At 42.6% G+C, this 27970-nt stretch overlaps 1 protein-coding gene across 7 annotated transcripts in view; it reads left to right on the top strand.

Moving 5' to 3' along the window:
* NTRK3 (neurotrophic receptor tyrosine kinase 3) overlaps window positions 1–27970 on the top strand; it is a gene marked incomplete at its 3' end in the record, with an annotated part of 361952 nt that overhangs the window by 183613 nt on the left and 150369 nt on the right. For all 7 annotated transcript variants that reach the window (XM_080914000.1, XM_080913999.1, XM_080913997.1 and 4 more), the window contains one exon: window positions 26601–26789. In XM_080914000.1, the coding sequence (XP_080770126.1) occupies window positions 26601–26789 (189 nt within the window). The remainder of the gene's footprint in view (window positions 1–26600; window positions 26790–27970) is intronic.

Genomic DNA, 27970 nt, shown 5'->3' with positions numbered 1-27970 from the left:
GCCTTTCTGTCTATCTTTAGACTCCAATGTCTCTGTTCTTTTTCCTCACGAGCTAAGTGGATAGGGAGAGGTTCAGTCATTGTGCCAGTGGCACAGAAGCAAGAGGAAGGTGAGTCTACTCAACCCTCTGAAAAGATATGCCATAGGATCAATAATCTAGCACTACTGTTGATGTCCAGCTGGCTAAAATGGAGCCCAACCATAAGTAGCTGCAAGACATGTAGGGAAACTAAATCTTTATCTCTAGAAGATATGTCCAGAGAAAAATGGGATAAGGATTAATAACAGTCAATCTTCCCAGGAACAGCTAGTTATACAAATACCTGTTTTACAAATTACCTTTATCTTTACAGCACAGCTCTGGGAGATGTTCTGTTCTCTATCTGTTGCCTCTCCATGTGTGAACCCAAATCTACCAGATCCAAATCAACTTTATTATTAAAAAAATTACACCATTATGGAATGCATACAGTGTTTCTTATTCACTAAGCAATATTGTATAACATCTTCTCATATACCATTCTCATTATACTGTACTAAGAGTCATCTAGAAATTGTGTAAAGTCTATAGGAGGAAATGCAGCAGTTACAAAGAAGTATGGTGACATTTTTATCTTAGGGACTGCTGCATCTGCGGGTCTTGGTATCTCTGGGCATCATCTTGAGCTCAACCTTCTGCAGACATTGAGAGATGGCTATTATTATCACCTCATTTGACAACAGTGAGGGACCTGGCTTTTAGAAAAGATACAAACTTTCACTATTGGAAAGAGGTAGCACCGAGCCTCAGACCCAGCACTGAGTGTCTCCAACCACTGTGGACTTACTTCTTTGTTCATCCTAAGCTTCACAGCCATCCCCAAAGAGGATTCCAGAACTTGGCTTTGAAAGCCTGGATCCAACCCAGCCTTTCTGATGTCCATTCTGGCTAGGTTTCATCTTCCTGCCAGGCACCAGATGAAGAAACAGGAAATGTGAAGGACTGGCTTAGTGAGTGCTAACCCTGTGGGAGAGCAAGAGAGTTCACTGCCTGTCTTTGCTAACCATGCCTTTTTCAGGCTGTATTTGGACTTTGATGGTGGCTCTGGTGCTTCTTTTTAATGCCAGGTGGTGGCGCTATTTTGGGCAATTCTATTCACTGTGCTCTGAGCTGGGAAAGCTGATCTCCAATGCTTGGTGGATAAAATGGTGATCTGGGCCTCTTTATATTTCCAGGATCAAGTCCTTCAGCAGTAGGAAGGACACAGGCCTGGCAGGAACTCATTTATATTGTCAAGTGTTCAAATGTAACCATATTCTTCTTATTCTAAGTACAAATCCCATAGTTAAGTAAAAGGTAAATTTATTCATTTAGTTAATGTTTATTAAAAGCATCTCTAATTACTTATTGATTTTTTTTATTAGACAAGGAACAAAAAAGAGTTCCCTTTCTTGGCAAGCAAAGGGATTACCTGATGCCAGATTAGAAACCTGCTCAGGAAGGGGGTTTGTTTTTGAAATAGTAAAATAAATATTCCAATGTGAAACAAAAGTATACAAATAATGGAAGTGGATGAACAAATTAAAATCAAAGATTTTTATTTATGAGCATTACTTCAAAATTAAAAATAAAACAGTTTTAGAAAGTACATAGAAGGACATTGTGACCCTGTATCTAATACCATTATACAAAATCACCTACATTGGTTATTTTTGAATGTGTATAATAATCTTGAAGAAGATTCCAATAGATAGAACTGATTATTCTTGAACAAAATAAGTTCTCATTCTTGGGTATGTCTTTATTTCTTCATGCTTATTTAAATGGAGTTTCTTGTTTCTGATTCTCTTCAACCTGCCTTCCATTCTGCACGCAGGAATGCATCCCTCCCTAACCCCCAGAACACCCCACTCAAGGAGGACAGGACTTTTACTACCAGACCTCTCCCTGGGTCTTCAGTCCCCAGAACAATGCCTGATACTGCAGTTTGCTAAGCTGAGTATTTTGTCTTATTATTGCCACATACATACTCCAGAATAATCTGGGAAGATGATGGTCAGGGATGAGGTCTTTGTCCTTATTCTACTGATGAAGAAACTGATGCCAAGAGCATAGGTCTGGGGCTCACCTTAGTTTCTCTGACTCTTGGCAAGCTTCTTGTTCTTTACTCCATGCTCCAGAACTCATACCTGACACCTGGAATTTCTGACATGTTTGTCACAATTGCTTGAGCTTGGCAAGAGTGTTGGAGGCTTTGTCCTTGACCATGTAGGTACCTTTCAGGAATGATCTGGTACTTCCCAACATCTCCTACATGGAGGAGGAAAAGAACTATGTTAATACTTGTGCAACTGAAAAAAAAAGTTCAGTTCATGTAATGATTTTGTCAGGGGCTTATTATATTCCAGTTGTCAACTGTCATGACAATTTCTCAGCTGCCTCTGGGCTTCAGACTCCTCATTTCCAAGGTTAGGATACTAGTTGGAGACAGCATCATATCAACAGGATTCTTGGGAGCATCTGTGGAACAATAGACTGGCAGGTCTTAGCAACAGAATGGAACAATGTTCCAGAGCAGTTGTTATTGGTGTTGCTGTGACTATGATCACTCGTGTATGAGTTTTAGACACCTGCAGAGTGCTGGTCTTTGGAGGCTCAGTTGAACTAAGGTACATGATGATAGATACAGAATTTAAAGCATAAGAAGGAAACAGAGGATACAGGGTAGTTTCTGCCCACTCCCACCTCATCTTAAGACAGGAGGGTATGCGCCTGTTGGTGGGTGCGATGTCAGTGTGCAGAAGCTGACATGTGGGGCTCCTTTATGGGGGCTATACAACTCCACTTGCAGCAACTCCTTCCTGGATTACTGTACTCATGTGCTAAGGTTGCCTAGTTAGGTATTACAGAAAGGCCAATGTACTGAGATCAAGATTAGCAGGATTAGTCTCTACTAATGGCTAACTCCTTGACAGAGATGGCCATCTTTTTTCTTTATGTGAGTCTGTGTCCTACTAGCTTTACATATCACATTGGTTAGGATCTTCCCAGATGTCCTCACTTTAGGTTAATGACTGCTAAAGGCTGTATCTTGGTGTAGGCTGATCCAGAGGTATTGGAGACACAGCTTGGACTATGAGTTTAGGCAGGCAGAGTTTAGCCCATTAGTCTTAGTGTGCCCCTTCTGATCCCTTACACCACAGAGCAGGACACATTTCTTGCAGATATGGCAATACTTTGGGAGATGGCACAAGCTCCTGCTGGCATACCTTCTGTTGGTGTTGGCTGAGGTGCCTTGGTGTACTTAGCAGGAAACCCATGCACTGTGAAAGCTGTATGCAGAATGCAATGTGTGAGCCATGGGAAGAGTTGAGTGTGCAGGGAGAAAACTTATATGTCTCCAGGACAATATGTTTTGACCCATGTTTATGTCTGTAAAGACCAACTATGAATGAACATGTAAGATGTGTGTGAAGCGTGCTAAGTGACATTTCTGGCTTGGCTTGGGAGATGAAATTATTTCACACACTGGACTCATATCTCCCAGCCGAGCCATCCCTGATCTATCTGGATTAAAGAGTAACTAGCACTGAGGGGGTGGAAGACTCTATTTAAATGAATAGCTTTTATCTGTATTAGGAGTTTTATCTATTTTGTCATTATTGGATGTTCATCAAACTCTTGAAGTGGTGTGAGGCCTCTTTCTGTTCTCTGACCCCACTGCTGCTAAAACGTGCTCTCTTTTCTAGCATGCCTAAATCAGGGGGTTGTGTGTGTGTGTGTGTGTGTGTGTGTGTGTGAGTGTGTGTTTGTGTGTATGTGTGAGAGTGTGTGCAATAGAGGCCATGCCATTATGTGAGCTGGTGTGTCTTGTAGCTTAGCAATTACCTTGTTACTCATGATTAATGTCCGTGTTAGCCAGAGTCCTCCACTTCTTTCTGCGGGAGCAGAGGAAGTGATGGGCATCTTCTCAGACAACTAAACCCTCCCCACGCCACCATGCCCATCATGCCAGGTTCCAATGGCTGTGGGATTTCTGGCAGGAGACATATCTCTTCGCTGCCCTCTCAAACAGCCTTGATCATTTCCAGCCCTCTGACTTTTGGTCAGGTTGGGATGAGGACAGAGGAGCTGAAGGCAGCCATGGCTGCAAAAGCAGGGAAGCTTGCTGGGTCAGCTTCAGAGCTTTGTTCTCAGCAGTAAGCACTGGGGCAGGTGGATGGTTGGGAACATGTAAGTTCTCTTCTCCCTGACAGCCAGCGAGAACTTCTTGTCCCACCGATTGTCTGAGGTATTGTGAAGCCCTCCTCCCCAAAAGCCTTCCCATTTCAGACATACTTTCTGCCTGTGAAACCATGTGACACAAGCCATCGCTTCATTGAGGGTGGCATCATAAGGGACTTTTTAGGGAGGAGAGGATTTCCCTATTCTCTGTGGTGTCATCAAAATAGGAAAATGCCAGAGACAGGATGGAAAGGTTTTCTTCCGGTTCCTATTAATACTGAAAAATTCCAAGTCATGCATAGATGTGATGAGGTTTGCTGAGGGAGAAAATGCATGGATATCTTGTGGCTTTAAGTACAGTTTCTGTCCTTTTTAAAATTTGTGGGCGACCATTAATGTAAATGCAATAATTGAATACTTCCCAACTCCAAATTATGATCAGTGTTAAGGAGTGTATTGGTTCTGAAGCAAAAGGAAAGCTCCAGAGCAGATAATAAACTATTTAAAAATTGTCAACTATCGGTAGAATATTTACTGGATTTAATTTTCTAAATTTGGTCTCTGAGCCAAAAAAAAAAAAAAAAGTTACAGGATTTTTTATCATCTCCCTTCATCTGCAACCTTATGCCCTCAAATTTTACTTATTATTAATATTTAAAACTCATCATTCTGTATGAATCATTGGCTATAAAAGACATAAATTTTTGCTCTTTCCATTTCAGACACCCATTTCTTGAACTCTATACTGTGATGTGTGTGTGTGTGTGTGTGTGTGTGTGTGTGTGTGTGTGTGTGTCAGAAGTCTGTGCTTGCAGTTTTTCCCCACCCTTGTCATAACTAGTTTGCTCAGGTGCCACGCAGTCCAAGGGCTGTCAGTCTTGGTTTTTCTTTTTTGTTGTTGTTGTTGTTTGGTTTTTCTTCACTGCCAGCCTTTTCTCCAGCCTGACGACAAATTATGTCTTACTTAACCTGTATTCAGCCATCATTCTGCTGCCAAGGTACATTTATTTGCCAACTGTAGGTTTTCCAGACTCCGATTATCTCATCTTAGTGGCAATGGGTTTGATGAGATGAGTCCCTTTCCAGCCAATGCCCCCTTTCTTATCAACACAACCTTGTTCAGCCTGTCGGGAGGGGAAGTGTGGCTTTCCATTCGGCTGTCCTCATGGCTTCCCTGTTTAAATGCCTTCATCTCCTGACCTGAGAGTTTGCAGCACTGGAGAATTAGAATGGAGCATGCTTTAGCACTGGATGACTGCTCGGAAATACTGAACATTGGTTGACTGGATAGTCTTGAGAAATACCACTGGCTCTTGCTTTTACTATTGTGCTGAAGCGTTTTAGTGCCTTAACCATGGCAGAGGGTAGCTGGGAGGGAGGTGAATGGGAAGCAAATGTCAGTGTGCTCAGAATTGCCAAGCGCTGGGCAAATATAAGGAGACCCTATGATGGTGAAGGTGATGATGACCATGTTTTCAGGGTCATTAGATTAATTACATTTCCTATTTCCAAGAAGCCTGTTATTGAGTTGTTCTTACAAACTTGTTATTAGAATTTGAGCTTAAGCCCAGTTTTTAAAAATTAAGAATATCTTTCCCTTCTAGAACAGCCACTGTTTTGCCAGGGACTTTGGATGGATAAGGTCACCAAGGCGACACATGTCCCCATTTTGTCTACTCCACCCCCTTTAATTGTTTAAGTGGAACAGATCTCATCCAGTCTCCTTCCTATGGTGAGATGGGAAGGACTAAAAGGGGTTGTTGGCAAATGGCTCTGAGTACCTCTACAAAGGCCAAATCCTGGGTCTCTACCATGAAGCCTGGAAAATGCAGTAATAACCAAAGGGGTCTAATTTTCCAACCCTTTGTTTCTCTTTCTTTCAAATTGTGAGGTTGAAAGTACCAACTTCATAGAATTGTAAAGATCAAGTGAAATTAAATAATGCAACAAAACAGTTTCTGAGATGTAGCAGGCACTTCTGAGATGTTTGTTGCTACATTTATTTCCATTCATATGTTCCAAGGGTGAGAGTCATTCTCTTCATCTGATGGTACAGTAGAGAATTGATCCCTAGGACTATTGGGACTTGTATCCATGGGTGTGGGTGAGGGTTGGGTGGCATTTTCTACCAAATACTGTGAATATTCCAGACCTGGAGTGTGAGGAGCTGTCCATCTCTCTGTTTCCAGTAGTTCTTTGAGTCCCATCTATTGGATGCTTCTGATGTGCTGCTCATTTTGCATGACATGTACCGTCTCTCAAGCAGCCTCCAGCTTGAGTCACCCAAGTTCATTACCAACTACAAGACAAGGTGCTTTAGGTACGTGCTGCAAGGTGGATTGGCACCACGGTAGAGAGGAGTCCCTCTTGATGGGACCCCAAGTTGAGGAAAAGCAACACTCAGAACAGAATTCATAAAGGAAGTGGCTATGAGCAGGGTCAGCAGATAAGCCGAATGCCACACCTAGCTTTTATTAAGTTCCACACAAATGGTAGCTATTAATGTTATTATTTAATGCTTTGCTCACAACAGGGATTCCATATATTTTTTTGGATTGACCGGCTGCCTAGCTGGCAGTACAAACAAATGAGGAGTGTTTTATTATTGCCATTTCTTTTTACCCAGTAGGGCCTCAGGCTGGTGCTGAACTGGGTTCAGAGCTCCATCTATCATGGAGGCAGGGCAATACCACTACATGTGAATTATCAGCCTCATATTTTCTCCCTGACATGCAGCGCAGCACACTGGAGAACAAGCCCTCCCCTAATCAGCTTCCTGAAGAGAAGGGTTTTTTTCCACAAAGTGTAGTTGCAAAGAAGAGAACTCATGGCCAATTTGCAAAGGATATGAAGTTAAATTCTTATCAGTTTGAGTAATCACAGTATCTCATGTTGATTAATTATCCTTATTCATAATCACTTCCAATAATTCCATGAATGTCTGGGTTTATTTAGGCTCTACTGTGTGCCAGGTGCTGCATTTAGTATTTTAAACCTCACAAAAATCTTAGAATCTCATCAAATAGGTTCTACAGTCTTTCCTCAACCCCATTATTCAGAGAAACAAGACACACAGAGAAAAGTAGTATGCATATCTAAACTCATAAAGAACTTCAGATTTGAACTCAGTGAGTCTGTCCCATATTCTTATCCCCAACCAATGCACTTTCTGGTCTTACTGTGTATTATAAGTTAGATCCACAGTAGCTTTGGTTGTCAACGTCAGGATAAATTTTTGGCATTACAGGTTACAGATGTCTAGGTCTGTTCCTGAAAAGAATTCCTCCTGAGGTCCAACTGTCATTCCTCAGAACATGCTGACACTCTGTGCGGTCTCATGCTTCTTGTTAGTAGGTACCAGGACTTCCTTCTGCCTCTTAAGTGGGGTACCATATGTTGACTGTGGGTCACACATTTTGCATTTGTTAGTCCTTCTAGCTCTTATGAGCCATCCCCTATTACATCAGTTTCTACCATTCTCTGTTCTTCATTCAACTCTGCCCTCATTTATGCTACTGTTCCCTGGCAATATTTATCAGTTCAGTTATTTGTCATTTGTTGCCTCTCATCACAGAAGACAGAGGCTCTGTTTCTTTCTGCACCATCCCCAGATCTCCAAGCCATCGCTACCTAATACGCACTTGGCTCTGAATGAATGTTTGCAGACTCGGACAAATGGATGCTCTTAAGATACAGGCTCATTGCTCAAGCTTTTCAGATAAGGAAACTGTGACTCAGAGAAGTTCAGCAACTTTAAGTTATACAACTAGCAAGGCTACAATTCTTATGATAGATAGCCTCCTGGGTCCCAGAATTTTATTATTTTCAGCTTCTTGTTCCTAAAATACTTAGGACTCTGACAACCAGTTCTGTGGGTGAATGCTTTTCCTTGCTGAGACACCATGGCCTGTCATATCTTCTGCCAAATCTCTGCACTTATAGTTTTTTTTACCCAAACCTTGGTCTCATTACCTGAAGAATTTTTTTTCTTTTTTTTTTTTTTTTTACTTTTTGTCTTATTCCTCATTGATTTATTAGCATAAGCCATTTTTAGCTCACTATTATAATAAATCTATTAATTCTTTGTGATTACAATCAGCATTAATTACATTTAACCTTACAGTATCACACAACTCAAAGCCTGTGGCTGAGATTCACTTTGGCTGTGGCAGCAGCTGTCCCCCCCCCCCGCCCCCCCAGCAGCTCTCCTAGCAGGGAAGTCTGGATGGCTCTTTGAAAGATGCCCTTGGGCTTTCATCTGCTAGGGTTCTTGATCTAACATGCTTGACCAAAGACTGGAAAATGAGCTCTTAAAGGTTTCAGTGGATCTTTCTACTTCACAGCTAGTCACAGGTTCTCCCCTGAGCCATAATGTCCTATATTCCCCGCTCTATGAAAAGACTGGGTGATGAAATTCCAGACAGTTTCATCTCCTTACTCTCTCCAGGACGTGACAGCCAGTAAGAGACTTGTTCAAATGCTTTGTATTTGTTGTTCTGCTGGGTACTTCCTGTTCTGCTCTGTAACTTCCGTTCTATTTTTGGAGGTGGAAGTATATCTTTTACCTTATACTGTAGCTACCCCTTGTACACGAGAATTAGGGAACTGTGTCTACCCAGTAGAGTCAGACATTGTCCTTTAAAATAGTTGGACAGGTGAGGGATCATGTAGAAGTCTGTGGCAGCTAAGAAGAACTGGCCACCAATGCATCAGTGAAGCTTCTTGCTTAGGCCTGGAATGGAGCTCATTTCTCATCTGTGTCACTGAGTTCTCTGTCTTTGATCAGAGATGGGACACACATTGCCCAGTTCTCATGCCCTAGTGTGGTATGGAAGGCTCTAGGACATACAAGTGCCATCATTAGTGGCTGTTAATACAAGAAAGAAGCTATCCCTTAGACCACTAATTTGTGCATGGGTTAAAGTGCCAAGAGCAAAAGCCTTGAGTCACCCAACTTCTGATCTCTTTATTAGAATTATTATTAATTCACATTTACTGAACACTTACTCCATGCCAAGTGCTTTCCATAAATATTTTTATTTAACCACAGCTATGGCCTGATGAAGCAGTTAATATTATTCAGCCTATTTATAGGTGAGAAAAGGAGGACTTTAGGGGTTAAGTGACTTGGCTAAGATCATTGTCATTAATAGACTGGTTGAAATGCACTGTGACTTAACTTCCCTCTTGTGATAAGCACAACTGGTGTTTCTCAGTTAAGAGGTAGAAAAAGAGTCCAAACAGGCCCTTTCCCTTGACAATCTTATTTTTGACTCACAGAGAATGAGAATCAGTAGAAAGACACAATAGATATGTCAAGAGATGCTGGGTCTTCAAAAGTGACGGGAGACTGTGAGAAGGGCTGTAGAGAGGAGTGCTGCATCAAGTTGGGGAAACGGATATGTTCCCAAGGAGAGTCTGCTTGAGAGATGAGCTATGGCAACTAGTGTGAGTGTCAGACTGTTGTCCACCTGAAACAGAGTCAGGCATGTGGACCATATATTTGGCAATTAACAAACATGTCCTTTCACTCAATCAGTAGTAGGAGATGTGATTGCTTAGACGCGTTGATGCTGACGGGCATTTAACATGGCTTTGAGGCAATTTTCAGCCTCCATATGTATTCAACAAATGGCTGTTGCATATGCTGAGAAAATATAAGAAGGCATACCCAAGTGTCCAGAGTATGGAGGATTTTCCATAAATAAAATCCAGTTGGTTTGTGTGCAAATATGTTATACCATTGACCATTCAATTTATTTGGGTAAATGTTGAAAAGGTGCATGTTTAATATATAATCTGAAAGCATTCCATGAATCTATGAACTCAGAAAAGGATGGAAATGGCTTACCAAAAGTCAGCCATGTCTAAAAATATGACAGTTATTGGCTCAAGTTCCACTGTGTGATCACTTTCAGAAATGTTATCTTGGTGACCCAGTGCTTCTGCAGGAATTAGAAACAGCGAGTCACATAACTTTCATAGTAAAGGGGGAAGGGCTATGAATTACTGCACTTCAGTGCTCAGATAGCCCTCTCTTCTTTTAATAGTCAGAATCCTCTTCATAGCTCATGGTACTAACTACGGTAGGCGGGGCTTTCCACCTCAGTTATCACAAGATAACCCCAACATTCATGTTCACAGGGTCACCTAATCTATACAATTCCTCCTTGAAACTTCCTTTCCAGGTTATTTGAGATATGTGCCCACTAAACTTTGTTTATTGACTAATGCATTCTGTGGCTTTCTCCAGGAACTTTAGACTTGCTTACTCCTTGATTTTCATCCATCTGTGGTTAGTACAAACTTTCAATGCTTCTAGTTTCTTTGCCCCTAACCACTCTTTCAAATGGTTAATGACCTTAGCACACTCTGTTCTGTGCTATAGTGTCTTTAAAGGGCTGCTATTTAAAGGCATCTTGGGAGGAATCCCCTGACTCACACATTTGCATATTGGGCCAGTATGTTTGGGAAGTCAGCAGTTCCAGATAATACTGACAACAGCCTCTTTGCTACAATTGACATTATCCAACTAAGGCTTGCTATACTGTTTTTTTTTTCTTTCTTCCATATATCATTTTGCTTAGCTTAACAGCTTGGGTCAAAGTCAATATCAGCCAGTTAATATTGGAGTTATCTAACCCCATAAATACACTCAATGTATTCTCAAGCAGACACTTTAAAGTGGCAGGAATTTTAAACTCAATTATGGAACATAGTGGGGGTTTAAAATAGAACACTAACAGACGATATGGTTAAGCAATTAAAAAATAATAAAGCAAAACCTGCTTAAATGGTTATAACCTTGCAGGCTCAAAATTGTGTCTGCTGCTCTGGCAAGATGAGTATATGAGAAGTAGAGGAGGGTTTTAAGCACACTGGGTGGGCACAGAAGTAGCCTAAGCATAGCTCACATGCCCTTTGCATGTAGTTTGTTGGAGTAGGAGGCAGGGATCACTTCTTTCTCTCTTTTGCTCCATTTTGTACTACATTGACAACTCCAAAGCTGTTTGTGTGCTTCGTCTTCCAAACAGAGAAATAAAAGCAATTTCTACCTTACTAGGTCTCATAAAATAAACTCTGCCAATCCCTCTGTTGCTCTTGACACCGATGACATTTCATTTCCTCCCTGTTGTAGGTTAGTGTGAGGTTATGGTTGACCTTATAGGAGGCATTTGGAGCTCCAGGGAGATGAAAGTGACTGGTTCCTGATTTAATGTTGTTGTGCTTGGAGTAGTGCTAGCGTAAGGACCCGGATTAGAACTCTGGACCCTTGTGGCATCCATCTGTTGCTCTTGCTTTCCGTAATAAATCTCTGTTCCTGCTAGGATGGTTTGACTTTTACAAGATCTTGATTTCCATTTTAATAATCTCAAGCCTTCCCTTGACTCTGCAGAGGAATTAAATTTAAATATGTAGTCTACATTTTATCTTGACATTTTCTTTCAAAGGCAAGAACAAGAAAGAAAAAAGGAGGGGCTAGATATTCAGTCTTTTTACCATGAAGGCAAACTCCTGTTCTGTGGAAGGTTTTACTTAGATCCTCTTGGGGCAGGTGCAAGACCAAGGACAGCTTTTGTAAGTCCCCAGGCCCTCTAGCTACCTCTAGAGACACAAAGCAAACCTGCATCCCATATTTCAACTGTCCATGGAGATCATCCCAGTGTCAGCATTAAGCGATGTGGCTTAGAGATAGTCTTGTCAGTCTAATTGATCTTGAGTCATTGCCTCTGCTGTCAGAGCTGTCTGTCTCCTTACCCATAATCCTCATCACTTTGATAGCCTGTTAGGAATATGGGACTTGGCCCAGCCTTGCCTTCATCCAATAACATTATGAAATTGATACTGACACTTCTATTGGCACTAATTTCTCTAAGAGATTGGAGCCAGAGGACAAGTGGTTTAGCTTCATGGCAGTTAAGCTTTCCTAGTAGATCAAGATGGCCTAAGATTGATTGACCTGTACCCTGAGAAAGGAGGGAAGGAGAACAGAACATAGGAAGAAGAGGGAATGGAAAAATCAATGCCTTATTCGTTATCTATCATCAAGTGATATTTATTGACTGCCTGAGAAGGACATGCTCTATATGGATATTCTGAAGATACACATTTGGCTTCCCCATACTCAGCTTCCAAAGAGTATTGGAAGATTACAGTAGAAACACATTGCCTAGAGAGTCCCATTGACTTACCTTAGACACTGCCCCCTTGTGTCTGGAGTGTAATTGGCCATTGAGTTTACCTTCTCTCACATGTGGCTTTCATATACAGGTTACCTCAGTTATTAGATTGATCGTCCTATCAAGTCAATCAAGTCAAAAGGAGCTTTATAAACAGTTAGGCTGAAATAAGAAGCACTGAGCAAGCCAGGATGCAGGGCCACCTTCTCAGTACAATGAGGCCCCTCTGGCCTGGAAAAACAATTTCTTTTTGGCAGGGTTACTTTCTCACTGGAATGTCCTGTAGCTTAGTGGATGTGTGAGTAAACAGGCTTTTGATGAGGAGATACCATCAGGGTGAGAGCTTTTTATGGATCGGCTGATTTAATGCTATTACCCGATCTGGAAATCAGTGCAAGAATAACGCTATAAAAATGATTGCAGGGAGCCAGAAAATTGAAGAATATGAGTTTTGATATTAGATGGTTAGATCTCTGAAGTTTTCCCTGACTATAATAGTGTCTCTCTCAGACACCTCAAACCCTACTGCCCAAGGGTGAGTAGTTTACTCATTTTTATAACTTTACTTTTTGTGGTTTCAAGTTTCAGTGGGAGATTTCTACACAGAAATTCTAGAAATAAGCAGTTTGTAGATTTTATTTATTTAGTACTTTTATTTGAAACAAAGCTTAAATATGTAGCCTAGACTGACTTTCAACCCCAAACTACTGAATACTGGGATTATAGATGTGTACCACCATTCCAGGATAGCCACAGATTTTAAGCTGCCCATTCATTGTTCTTGGAGCTGTGATCTTCCTTCCCATCTCTACTCTGCTCAGTGTATCTGTGCTTTATAAATTACCCACACATTAGTTACTAATGACCATCTTTGTGATCAGATTGACTATTACTGCTGTGCTTGTTCATAGTTTGGTACTATTTGCGGTTTCAGCTGCCCACTGAGGTCTTGAAATATATTTTCCCAAGGATAAGAGGGGACAGCTGTATTCAGCCAAGTTCCCAATATCCTTGAAAACACTGATGAAGAATACAGTCCCTGTGGAAGGTATTTTGTTTTGTTTTGTCTTGTGAAATGGAAAAAGCAACCAGATTATAAAGGAACACAAGCCATATGCGTACACCTGATTAAGGAGCTGGTGTTTGTTCATGTATGCATTTGCAAACTTTCTTGTTCACACATGTATATGCTTGAGTGTGAGCTTGTGGGTTTCTGGCTTGACTATAAAGGTTTGAAGGTGGATATAATGTGGCATCATTGCTTTGCCCTGTGTGACTAAAGAGGCATCTAGGGGCTCATAGCAGTGGCTGTTTGGCATGGCACTGGAGCCCCTGGAGGAGAGCTAGAGTACTGGTGTACATAAGAGCAGGCACCTCAGTGTATATAAAGTGTGCCTTATGAGGGAGAGACTGCAAAGCTGATGTGATACTATTTCCATTGATCTCGGTGTTGTGTTTATACCTGCACACACTGGCAATCAATTGACCTCTGTACCCCGCCTCCTCTCCTGCTGCAGCGCTGTTTGAATGAAATGCTTATATCATTTTTATGGCATGTCTATGAAAGGGATGAGCAAGCCAAGGGATTAATAAAGGCTGCTGAGACTCTTACCTAAGTGCTATCCAGATGCGTGGGAAAGAAGACAGCCACCAAGGTTCAAGGTTCCTTGAAAGTGATGGCCACTGAAGAAGGAGAGGTATGATCTGTGTGTAAAGGCAGGGAATGGTTACTGGAATGGGGCATGTGCATTGTTGTAGGAGAAGGGGTGTGGGCAGATTGACCTAAAGGCTAGAATGCAGCTGGGCTTGTGATCAATCTCCAATCTGCTGCTTTGTGTTTCCTTCCTATCTATGTACCTAGTTGCACCGGGAACTCCTAGAACGTGAACAGTACCACACAGGCTTTACCTTGTCCTTTATATATGGCCTGCATATAGATCTCAGTCTTTTGTAGAGCTAGGTATGGCTCTTCTTGTTCTATCCGTGTAGTCTTTACTTCAGGGTCTTGTATATGATGTAGCAATAATTGAACATAAGAACAGGGAATGCCTGTGTAAAAAGTTGGTGTGTATTTTGGACCATAATGATGGGGGTCACTTTCTAGCATATGATGTGAGCATATTGCTACAATCTCTGGGAGCCAAATATCCATAGATAAAATTTCCAATTTCTCCTAGAACCTGAGACTCTTCCACCTTCGTAACCCTTCCTGTAATGTTCATTACATCTTGTGTCTTGTCACTGCTACTCAGATCCAGGTGCTGTGAGAAAGGCAGGTGGGACACATGGTTGACCCGCAAAAAGATAAGTTGAGGCCCTAACCTCTGGTTTCTTAGTTGGAAATAATCTCTGCAGATGGAATTAAGATGTAAATTAGGATACAGTGATATTGGAGGAGACTGGCCTTTAATCTCAGCTGACTGCTGGCCTTAGAAAGAGAGCATACAGAGACTGACACACTGGAAAATTCCATGTGATGAGGCTAGAAAGCCATGTGATCCCTGAGATGGAGTGAGGCACCTTCAAGCTATATGTGTGCCAGGGATTTCTAGCCAGCTAGAAAGAGGCAAAGAAAGATTCATTCCATGTCCCAGGGAGCATGGCTCTCTCAATACCTCTATCTCAGTTGCTCATCCTCCAAAGATGTGAGAAAATATATTTATGTTGTTTTGAAGCTACCTATTTTGTGATATTTGCTAATAGCAGCCCTTGGGAAAGAACATATTTACAGAGGCAATGCTTACATACATGAGGCATAGGGCTTGGACAAAGCATATTTTCGAATTTCTTACTCTGTTTAAAAGGCCTGACTAGGATATACAGTTCTTGACTGTATGGAATTTGTGGTCTAGAGACATCCATAACTCAGTTTGGGGAAGGGGAAAGAGAGGGGCACTGCTGACCTCAGGGGCCATCTCATCACAAGATGAGTTCAAATGTAGATTTTTCTGTAAGGGAAATCATATAACCTCTTCAAGTTAAATGCCATGGAATTGTTCTGAGATGTGTCCACAGAGACACTCTGGCCATGGTTACAGAACGCAGAGTTGTATCCCAAGCCTTGAGACCTGCGTTTCTAGGGTGGTTGAAGGTAACGCTGAGTCTTGGTAACCAGCTGGATCTGTGAGATTGACATGAACAGATTCCAAAGCTTGTTCCAGGCAGCCACAGGTAAGAGGATAAATAGCAACCAGGGTCTTTGCTAGGGCAGGGATGGGCTGTGCATGGAGAAAGTGTGTAATTCTGTGCACCTATAGCCTCAGCAGTACTGCTGTGGAAACCTTGACCTCTGTGAAATTCACTCAGTGAACTTGTTAGTCCAATCCCAGGGACTGCTGAGAAAGGCAAGGCCAGGAGTTCAGGCATTGTGATATGGTTTTATTGGAAATGCATAGGGTTGACTTTGGCTTTGCACAGAGTCTATGGGGGCACAGTTTCCCTATGTCTACATCTGTTTTACTTGTCATATATATGTGTACTCTGCTGTGTATAAATCATGTCTAAGTTTCTAGACCTAGGATGGAAAAAGTTATAATATTCCCTCCACCAACAACTTGTAGTTAATTATTTAATTAACATCCCAAGTGCTAACCCCCTTTAGGGATCTGCCTCATTGAGATCCTCCCCCACCCCCATCTCCTCCTCTGAGAGGGTGGAGCTATCGTGGGTATCAACCACTCTGGCACATCAAGTCTCTACCAGATTAGGTTCATCCTCTCCCACTGAGGCCAGACACGGCAGCCCTGTTGGGGAACAGTCAGGCTACAGCTTTAGAGAGCCTCTGCTTCAGTTTTTAGGGGGCTCAAATGGATATTGAGCTGTACATCTGCTGCATATGTGCTAGGGACCTCATTACAGCCTATGTGTGTTCTTTGATTTCACCAACAACTTTTCTGACTCCCTTGGTGGGGAGTCTTTGTAACCCTCAGCCATGTTACTTTTGTGCATTGAGATGCATGGTCACAGTTTTATTTGTTTCTAGGGGGAAATTTGATGTGACCTCTGAGCAACACGCAGAAAGGCAAAAGGTTGATTTTTGACTTGACTGGTGGCTTACCTTGACAGTTGGCTTTCAGTTTTCTTACCTGGGGAATGGGAATGCCATCCATACCTTGAGTGTGTCTTAGGGATGTGGTAGTGATAAAACCCGTAGGTAGAGAGAGGTTTGTAAGCAAATAGTGTCTCTAGAGTTCTGAATGATTGCCTTGATGGAGATCATACGTTTGTTACTGGTAGGAAGAGTGTATGCTGGATGTTTTCAGGTTCTTGCATCTTATTAAAGGCATTGAAATGTATACAGATTGCAAAGTAGTAGGAAAACTTTACTCAAAACTAAAGTGAGATTATGGACCAGAAATGTGTTAAGACTGCTATTGGACCACTGAGTGAAAAAACTCTTAAGGACCTTGATTCTTATTTGGGACTTCCTCTTGGGGTATTCAATAGATGGCAGAGATTGTTGCTAAGGGGGACAAGCGGTTTTGTTTGGATTGACAAGTTTGGATTATGTAAGGATTTACTTACTCTGCATGTCTCTTCCCATGATGCTTCTCATTTTAATCATATGCACACTCAATTTTTTCACCGGTGGATTCTTCTTAAAAGTTCACTTAGAGGATATAGTTTTTCTTTTGCATATATACTGCCCCCCACACCAATTCAAGCCAGATCAGCATATGCCTCTCCCTGCTTTTTATATTTTGTTTGCATATTTGTCTATTTGAGGGTGTTGGATCCTCTGAAACTGGAGTTAGAGTCATTTGTCAGCTGCCATGTGGGTACTGGGAATTAAACCCAGGTCCCCTGGAAGAGCAGTCAGTGAGCTATTAACAACTGAGTCATCTTACAGTCCCTTGGTTTTAAGTTATGTGCTGGGACATGTTTAGACAGAAATGGGGTGATACTAGGAAGTTTCTAAAAGGAGAAACTTACTTATATTATTTAAAGCAGGCATATATGCAAAAAGATGCCTATGGGAGCTCCAGGTTGTCAACAGATTCTGTATACACTGTTAATATGTGCACGCAATACATACAGGTAAGGGTCCTAGGTTGCCAAAATGCATTGTTATAAAAGATGTCTAAATAGCCCAAACAAAGTGGAGTCCTAAGTAGCTAAGCTATTCTCTATGCTTTCCTACCTCAGACTTAAATGAACTAAATCAAAGGATCCTCCATTCTAAATGTCCTGTAATTTTGAAGTTTTACTGCCCTACCCCCACTTGAGATTTGTAAGGACTCTCCTATCTATCTATCTATCTATCTATCTATCTATCTATCTATCTATCCATCCATCCATCCATCCATCCATCCATCCATCCATCCATCCATCCACCCACCCACCCACCCACCCACCCATCCATCCATCCATCCATCCATCTATCTATTTATTTATCTATCTATCTAGATATATATCTGCCTTGTGGGAGCATATTTTTAACAAGGAGAAATGCCATTTTGTCTAACATGGAGTGATATGAGCTGTGTACTAGAAAAGCTGAGTGGAGATGCTCAGGGCTAAAGTGAGTTTAGTATCTTTGAATAGACTGCAAAAGCCACCGGGTGTTCATAAATTTCCTCCAGCAAAATAAATCCAGGCTTGTTTTCAGTATCTTCGATTTAGGGGCCATATTATTTGGGAATGTTTCCATTCTGGACCTTACACTGAGGATGTATGCAAGTATATCCTTGAGGCAGGTGGAGGAGAGATGAAATACATAGGGCAGGAGTCTTATAGTTCTGATATGCAACATGAAACTGCCACTTATTAGGTGTGTGTGTCCTTAGGCAGTTTACTTAATTTCTCTGATTCTATTTGTAGGACCTACATTACTGAGCCCAAGTGAACACGGTGTGAGATCGTATATACAGAAAGTCCAGTGTAGCAACTATAGTCACTGAATGTTCAGCAAGCACTTACCATTGTTACTCTGATTTATCACAGAGTTTTGAAGGCAATCACTCTGGGCAAAGAATTACAGGTGGCCATATGTCATGTCATCACTCCACATGTGTTTAAGAAAGCTTCAAGAGAAAGCTGCCTGGACATGCTTTGATTGCGTGTGATAACCTTCTCATTGGGAAGCCCCACATAGCAACAGTGCCCATGAGGCTCCAGGTTTCTCCCGGAAAAGCTTTTTCTTCTCTCCAGCCCCCATTGTCTGTCTCTTCTTTCTAACTCATCAGATCTCGCTGTCAGTTAAAAGGAGTTCCAGCTGAAACTATCTGGGGTCAACCAGTGGGCTTTTGAAATATTGGCACTTTTACTTGTGAATGAGGAAAGTCAGAGACATCTGGGCTCAGCTTGTGGGAACTGAGTCTCACATTCCCTTTGATAATGGAATACAGTTTAGTTAGTGCAAAAAAAAAAAAGCTGCTTAAGAGACAGAGACAGGCAGAGAGAAACAGAGAGGGGAGAGGAAGGGAGGGGAAAGGGGAGGGGCACGGAGACACCAACATGATGTAAACTCAGGTGATATTTCCTTCAGCTCCTAAAAGTCCCCAACCTGAAGGGGAGTGGGGAGCTATAGATACACCTTTATGGGGAATAATCCATTTTTGGCATAATGTGGGCTTGCTGAACTCTTTTTGCATGTATCTATGTTTGTGGTGTGCATGTTTGTTTGCATGTATATGTATTAGAGTGCACTTGAAGGGCCAAAGATGATGTTGAGAGCTCTCCTTGATTGCTTTGTATTTAATTACAGAGCCTCCCAATTGTATCCAGAGCTTGCCTATATAGCTAGTCCAGCTAATCAACTTGTCCTGAGAACCCCTGTCTCTACCTCTGAGTGCTAGAATTAAAAGCTGGCTGCCACACCTATTCAACCTTTATGAGAATCGTAGGGATCCATACTGTGTTTCTAGAAGAACAAATACTTTAATGGCTGAGCTATCTCCCTAGCCTTCTTGTTGAATTGTGTGTAGTAATGATACAGCAGTGGGCGGAGCTGAATTAAGAAATGTCCGGACTTGAACTAAGAACTCTGTTGGGGGGCCTTGGACAAAGTACACCAGAATTTTTGATCTTATCATCTTAGGTATGCAATCGGAAGGTAATTATTTTCTTCCTGTTGGTGCAACATCTGCACACAGAGTCTTTGGAGCAGGCACACTACCTTTCTGCTAGGCTGAAACCATTTTTCCACTCTTTGGACCCCATGCTTCTGGCCACTACTTTGTCCTTGAATTTTCTGTTGGTTCTAATCACTGGAACTTGGTGTTGCAATTTTCTAGTTCTAAAGTTTTCTAGGGAAATGTGTTTTTCTTTCCTGTACAAGGCCAGTTCCCTTATAAGTGGATCTAAACTTGGTGTTAAGATTAGAACTGGAAGCTTTCAGCATAGTTCAGTGGTTCTCATCTAGCTTACACAAGGTTCCTTCTCATCTCCAGCATAACACACACACACACACACACACACACACACACACACAAACACACTGTACACACTGCACACACTTACTGTATACATACACACAGACTGCACATACACTTCATACCCACAATGCATAACATACTGCATATACATACACTGCACATACACATACACTGCACACATAGTGTACATACACACTGTACATATACTGCTCACACATACACTGTACAAATACACTGTATATATACACACACACACACTGCACACAAACTACACACATACCACACACACATTTTGTGAGCGAGTGCGCACACACATACACAGACACCCACACATGCCCCCATATACACAGTGTATTTGGGAAAGGTACAGTGACTGACCCAGTATAATTTGCTCCATTCTTATAAGCAGATGCTGGATGTTGGGGCCTGAGCCAGCATAAGGCAGTGGGATAAACTCAGACTTGGTAACCAGATAGACGTGGCTGTATCTACTGTTTATTAACTGGGTGACCTTGGGCAAATTATAAAACCTTGAGCTTCAATTTCCTCTGCTGAATCACGTCAGATAAGAGGATCAACCCTGGGGCTGGTTTCGATGACTGAGTGAGATAAGGGAACGGAGTGTTTAGAATACCGGGTCTGCTTTCCCTTTCCTTCAGCATGTTCACAGGCTGGTTGATCAGAGGCATCATTTCCAATCACTAAGATATCTCCAGGCTCTGAACGCTGCGAAGCATGAACACTGCCTTTGGTTCCTGTAAGGGCTAGGAGGGAACTGGAACCAGAGAATAAAGCTTGCCTTTTGGGAAATGCTTCTGGGAGGTGAGCCGAGCAGTGAGGAGGGCATGCCTTGTTGGGCAGCCTGCAGAACCTCCTGTGTCCTAGAGGTCACTCTGGGCAACGTCTGTCCAGATGCTGGAGGAAGCAGAGAAGGAGGGCCCACTGGATCTGGCCAGGAATCGAAGGCTGTGACTTATCCCCAGGAAAGCTCTTAGGCACAGCCTCTCTTCACTTGGCTTCTGTCCTACATCTGCCAATAAAAATTAAGAAATTGATTTTCTTCTGTTTGCCTCTGAGGACCAGGCTCTTTTTATGAGATAGTAAATGGAATCCCTCTCTAAGCATGGCTGGATTTTTAATTGTGTTTCTTGTGGTTTCCCTTCTTCCCGTTTATGAGTTCCTGCTCCCAGATTTGTTGATGCAGAACTCTCACACACCAGGGACATGTCCGTGTTTGATTTTTATCACTGGGAAAAGGTTGAGGTTTTCAAAAACTCACTCTCTTAATCCAAAGGCTGGCTTGTTTTGCTTCACGCTGACACACTGAAAAAGCATGAGGCTCATTCAGGCTTCTTTTACTTCTCTTGTCCTGTCTTGGTGGTCAGGGTGTCATTCCATGTACAGCTGGAAATGAAAGTGCACCTTTGGGGCAAAGGGTAGAGAGGACACACTGAGAAACGAATTGCCTTATTGAGACCAGCACACATCTATCCTTTGAGTGAACTTTTGTAGAGGTATGTGTATGCTTGTGTGTGTGTGTGTGTGTGTGTGTGTGTGTGTAGCCTAGGAATTGACCTTAGTAATCTTTGCCTATCATTCTTCACCTTTCCATTTTGAGACAGGGCCAGTCACTGCACCTGGATTTCACTGACTGGCTATGCCAGACGCCCAGAAAACCCCCAGAACCCTCCTATTTTGCTGTGATCACAGACAGGCTCACAGGAGTTTTTTATATATGTGTTGAAAATTCAAATTTAGGCCTCATCCATGCACAACCAGCACTTTACCCACCAAAACCTCTCTCCAGCCCTTGTAGAAGTTTCTTCAAGAGGGAGTAAGGTATAGACATGGTATAAAGGAAAAGATCCAAAGAACACATTAATTAGGGAATTATTAGTGCCCCCACCAAGCTCAAGAGCTTACAACAACCAATCCATATCTCCAGGATTGACTACTCTGCACTGGTCTCACTCAGGGACTTGGAGACACTGAAGCTCTGCCTCATGCTCTCCCCTGTGCCAACATTGGGAGAAGGGAGTGTGTCCTCATGGAAGAGCTGCATCCTCACTACTGATTACCAGCTTTTAAAGAAGCAGAAGAGGGTGTTGCATGGCTTCCAGGTTTCCAGGTGTCAGGAAGCACTTGACAAATGTGCTTCTATGACCACAACTCCTAAAAGAGCTTCCAGAGTGGGGAGATGAGGTTACCCTCCCTTCCCTCTTTGGAAAGAAGTTTAAGGATAAAGGAAAGACCATATAAATCCATATAAATGAATGGGTTATGGACCTCCTGCTTTAGAGTTCAGCTCTAAACTTGACTTCTCAGAGTCAGCTTTCATCGGCGAGCCCAGGCTTGCATATACTTGGTCATTATTCTTAGCCGTGTTGGATCAGATGCCTTATACTCTGTATAGGCTCTTGTCCTCACACCATGCTCGGAGTGTGTCCTAACATGCCAGTTAAAGTGTGAAGGAACTGACATGAGTTTCCACTTCCACTTTGCATCGCTGACTCTGAAGAGTTTTCCCTGGGCTCCTCAGAGATTTCTGTGCAACAGCCCTGCTCCCGAGGGTCCTCCTAGGGACCTGCAGTCCTGGCTCTTTCCTCAGAAACTGGAGTTCTGCCCACGTGGATAGGAGTTCTCTATGTGCTCTTTCTAGGGTTACATCTCTGAGAACCCAGATATCATCATGGAATCAGCCACTTAGAAATATCTAAGCCACCACCAGGTCTCCATCTCCTTTTCCTTACCTTTAGATACAGGCAGCTTCGAGAAAGCAGTGGAAAGTTCCACAAAAATCAGAGACTTTTTTTTTCTCTTCTATTGGTCCCCTTTGGGATACCTTAATAAATTCTTAATTTCAGTAATCAAGATAAGATGGAACCACATGTCTGTGGCTTTCACCCCGACAGGCATGAGAGCCACCAGAGTTGGAACAGAGATTAACTTCTAGAGTACAATGTTGGTGCCTCCACCCATGGGTCCAAACCTGTTACTGGAAGAGTATTTGTAGATATGTTTGCATGTGGTAGGGAGACATCAATTTATGTGGTACTCAGGTTTGAAGAGTCTCATGTGTGCCAGGCAAGTTCTCTACCACTAAGATACAGACCCGGACTGTTTTCCTCTTTAAACCTTATTTTGAGACACAGTCTCATTATGTAGCTGGACTGTCAGGAACTATCAGTCCTCCCGTCTTTGCCTCCCCAGTGCTGAGATTGGAGGGAGGCATCATGGTGCTTTGTTGAGAGGCTGTTTGTTTTGATTGCAGTGCTGAGGATTAAAACCAGGGCCTTTCACATGCAAGGCAAGTGCTTTATGCTGAACTACGTACTCTCAGAACAGAGACTGGCTTTTTCAAAACATTTAGATTTTTTTTTTAATTATTATCCCTGCTTTTAGGGAAGTTTTAGTTTCACATTGAATGGAAGGCACACACGTTTCCCTCTATAACCTTTGACCTCATATATATGCTCCTTCCTAGTTATAAACACACCCCACAGTTATACCATGATGACTCTGAGACTTACCTTATATACCCCAAACTGGGATGCTTTCTACTCAGAACAATCATCTCCAAGTAAGCCCCATGGTGACTCACTGTCATAGTTCCTTTCAGACACTGCTGGTTTCAGCCATAGGCAGGCAGGAATGATGAGTTTTATTTTGCCACCTTAGGAGGAATAGGTATATGTCCAGGTTATTGGCTTTTATGAATAAGAGGGTGTTGGGTAGTCGACACTGGACTGATGCTACCGTATTCTATTTTGATAGAGGAAATAGTCTAATAAGAATATTTGGCAGTGTTTGGCAAAGATGATGATAAATTATCTGTAGTCTATCTGGGTGAGTCTAATTGAGGTGGTGATTTATCCCTCTCCCAATTTTCAGGGGTCAAAGAGAATACCTTTCAAACACATAACAAAGCTCTTACCATTAAAGGTAACTGTTCATATGAAGTATAGTGCACCAGAATTCATCCTTTGTCTCTTTGAGCAAAAACATTTTTTTACAATCTTCTCCTCTTGGAGGCAGTGCCAGGAGATGATTCTGTGCACAAGTCTTGTTGTGTGTGTGTGTAAAATCCATGTATAAAAGATTTATATTCTCTTCCTCTCATTCCCAGAACTTTTTCAAACTGTTGTTTCATCTTGGAATACAGAAATTTACTTTTTCTTCTTGGTCTTATTAATTTGCTTTTAGTTTCACTTTTGGCAGATTTTCTTGACTTCCTAAACTCTTCATCAACTTCAAAATGGTCATGACTAAAGTTTTCAAAGACCCTTCCTTGCCTTTAAATTGTTCGCCTCTTAAGAATTGCCTTGTTTAATAGTTGTGATGTCCTATTTACCTCTAAGACTGTTGGTTCCTGTTTTGGTTTTCTGAGCTTTCTGCCTCGTCCATTGCCCCCATTCCTGCCAACTCCCTCCTGCCCGTGTTGTGTGCAGAAAGTCTTCTGAGATACCTGGAGGTCTCGCACACAGCACTGTATGTCTCTGTTTACAAACTGAGCAGTGGGAAGTTGAAAGGATTCCAGGTTGTGTGCATGAGGTTGTTGAGCTCACTGTCAGCTTCACTGTAAAATGATTCCGGGGTGTCTTTCATCAGGAAGAGCCAAAAAAAAAAAAAAAAAAAAAAAAAAAAAAAAAAAAAAAGAAAGAAAAGAAAAGAAAGAAAGAAAGAAAGAGAAAAATCAACATCTGGAAGCCTTCTTTCTGACTCTGTGGAAAGTTTCTTCTCCAATCCTCTAGTACTGGGATGAGTGGATATCAGGAAATGGTAGACAGTCTGTGCACAAATGTGATTGTTCTAGGAATAGGAAGGAAGGGCTGAGCTCTGTGCTACTCCTAACCTCTCCCCGTGTCTTTTAATTCAGATTCTGTAGGAATACATTGCTCCTCTTTGGATACCCTCCTCCTAGTACATACTCCCACCAGGGCACTAGCCAATGGTACTCTCCCATGATTCTCTGAGTCACTGCTCTCCTTTGATGCATTTTTCAACTTCCCAGATGTTGTTGAAATGGCTTATTCTCATCTCTTTTTCCTCGTGCACTGATATTTCTTTAATTCCTTTGTATTTTGGTGATGGTTTGGGGGGCGGCTAACACAAGGGCTTAGTGTACCTCATTTCAGTGCAACTCGTCATAGAAGTTTTTCCCAGGGAGTTTCCGAGGAATGTGTTTGCAGGACCACATTCCATTTTGCAAAGACAGGTGATTACTCTGGGTATCCGGGCAACCACATATTGCCACTTTTGCACAGAGTTTCTAGGCACCATCAGCCATTTGTCATGGGCTGGAATAAGCCTGCCTGTGCTGACGGAGTGGAATCCGGGCTCCGGCGTTTGCATTTACCAGTCTTCCATTTAGTTCTGCCTCATTGGCGCTTCACCTCGCTGCTTGATGGGAAATATTCTCTCCATAAACTTCAGTAAGATGTAATGGATTTCTGCAGTGGAAATATTGTTCAAGCCGCAAAACCAAATCACAGCAGGCGCTTAGTCTTGGGGCCCCCGTGTCTAGCAAATCAGCTACTTAAAACGCCAGTTGTACGAAGCCACAAACAGTCACAGCTAATTCCCTTTACAGGGGTTTTCTTTGTACGTATCGATGAATCACAGCACCGAACACAATCATTGTTCTTCTAAGACTGCAGCATTAATTATCTCTGTCGACTTGTGCTTGGGAGTCACCTACACACTGGGTTTCTTTTAGGGTTAGAAAATGGGAGCAGGGCAGGGGATGCGATTGGTGATGATGTAGTAGTGTGCTTTGCTGTCACTGGGATGACACAGTGATTCAAGAGTAGGGCAGCTATCACAGCTACCATCAGGCTAACCACAATATACCCTAACTACAGTCATTTGTAACAATATGGTGTAAGTGAGGCTCAGGGCAACACTGTGAGTGGGGAAGATAGTACAGAGATCAGCCATATCAAACCTTCTGGAAAGTGAATAGCCATGCTGAAGGTCATAGAGCCTCAGTCTCCTAATCACAGGTTCTGGGTCATGGCTGTACACCAAAGCACATGGAGAATCTTGATGCCCAAGTTGGAGCCTAGACTACCTGAATCAGAACTTCTGGGGTGACAGTCTGGAGTTTTGCATACATTCATCTCTCTCTCTCTCTCTCTCTCTCTCTCTCTCTCTCTCTCTGTGTGTGTGTGTGTGTGTGTGTGTGTGTGTATGTGTATGTGCAGGTGCATGCATGAGGTTGATATTAGATGTCTTCCATAATTACTTTCTACTTTATTTTCTTTAGACAGGATCTCTTACCACAGCTGTACCTCTATGGTTGACCACTAAGTCCAAGGCATCCTCTTTTTTTCTTTCTACCCAGTGCTGGGATCATAAGTGTTTACCACCATGCCTGGCTTTTATGTATATGCTGGGGACATGATACAGGTTCTCAGGCTTATGAGGCAAGGAGTTATCGTCCAGCTCTTCAATAGCAGTGATTTATTTTTTAATTCTCCAAGTAGAAGAGGGGTTCGGTTTTTAAGTCTTGTTATTGGTGCATAAAGAAAAAAAACTCATGAGTTTCATTACTTTGAACTAATTTGAGTTTGGGAAGAAATTCTAAACGATTTATGTCATGGTTATTTCGATTCATTTTTATTTTGGAACTATTTCTATGACTGAGAGTTAGTTATTTTCAAGGAAATGATTTTGACTGGAGTTGTCGAAGTTGAGAATTCAGGGAAATTTGGCAATATTTATCTAATGGACAGTGCTCTTCTGAAAATATGATGGTAAAGTAGTGAAGAGTCTGTGGACAGGTCTGGTACTGAATGGATGTGACCTCACTGACTCCTGTGTCTCTTACGGTTTGTACAGGTCCTGTGGCTGTGATCAGTGGAGAGGAGGATTCAGCCAGTCCACTGCACCACATCAACCACGGCATCACTACACCCTCATCTTTGGATGCTGGGCCGGACACTGTGGTCATTGGCATGACCCGCATTCCAGTCATTGAGAACCCCCAGTACTTTCGTCAAGGACACAATTGCCACAAGCCAGACACATGTAAGTAATAGGATGGGATTCTGTCCCCGCCCCCCACTTTTCTTTGTAGGGGGGTGGTATGGAAGCAAACCATGTCGCTGGGGTTCTGGAACCTTCTAGGGTAACCTTTTACCTACCTGCCTCCCGCTTTCTAGGAGACCCTCCCTCTTTGCCTTTAAGTGCAGAAAATATCCCGGATAAGGGGATGCCAGTGGGCAGAATTCCTAGAGAAGAGGAGACCACAGTCTATGTCTAGTTCCATTTGTTATCCACCTGACTCAGCATTGCCCTGAATAAGGAGAGGTGCTCCTGTAAGGCAGGGCACTCAGAAAAGGCTGGTCTTTTCTGCAGACCCAGCTTAGCTGTTAGAACACATGGCCTGACTCTGTCTATACAGCAGCCTCTGGGGTCACCAGAAGATCCATACAGGCCCCCATGGAAGGGAAAGCCAGTGAAGACAGTAGGTGCTTTTGAATAAAAATGCTTCTCTAGCTGCCCAGTCTAGCCCCCAAACTATGCACTTTCTAAAAACATTCCAGCCCAAGCCCTAGGAATCCCTTCTTCCTACCACATAGGGCAACTTTTCCCTCCATTTTTCTCACCTCCTGTTGGTTTCAGCGACTGTCTTCATACTTCTTCTGATCCCCTGGTAGGTCCCCTCTCAGCTCCTGTATCTGTGGTGGCTTGTCCCTCCAGCCGATATTGTTTTCCTTCCTGTGTCCCCAAGCTCAATGTGCCCAGTGATAGGAATGCACAGCGTCTCCCCTTCACACTGCTCCTGACTCCCAGGGACTAACCCACTGCTCAGCAGAGTGCAGAGATACCACTAGTGAGCAGGGATACCAGGAAAAAAATGAGGAGTAGCCTGTTAGGGAAAGGCCTCACCATACAGACAGAATACCAAAAGGTTGTGGGTGGCCCATTCCAGCTACCAGGATTCCCACGAGTGGCTTCTTTCCATATCTCAATCAGTCTGGGGTAGTCCCAGGAAAAAGGTGGATTCTGGTCTTGTTCATCTGGTCTGAGCTCTCTGTACTAGAGCGATGCTCTTCAAAGCTCATAGCTCTTGCTGCTGCTGCTGCTGCTGCTGCTGCTGGAACTTCCAGCAGCAGAGTAGGTCTTGAGTCATCCCATCCAGCCTTCACTTTCATTTTGTCTGGTTCAAGATTTCAGTAAGCTTTAGTCAGCTCAGGCGTTCATTT

The sequence above is a fragment of the Micromys minutus genome (genome assembly GCF_963924665.1).
Source record: "Micromys minutus genome assembly, chromosome: 3".
Taxonomy (NCBI): Eukaryota; Metazoa; Chordata; class Mammalia; order Rodentia; family Muridae; genus Micromys; species Micromys minutus.
Note: the sequence above shows the minus strand (reverse complement) of the source record. Positions and strands in the feature narration are given on the sequence as shown.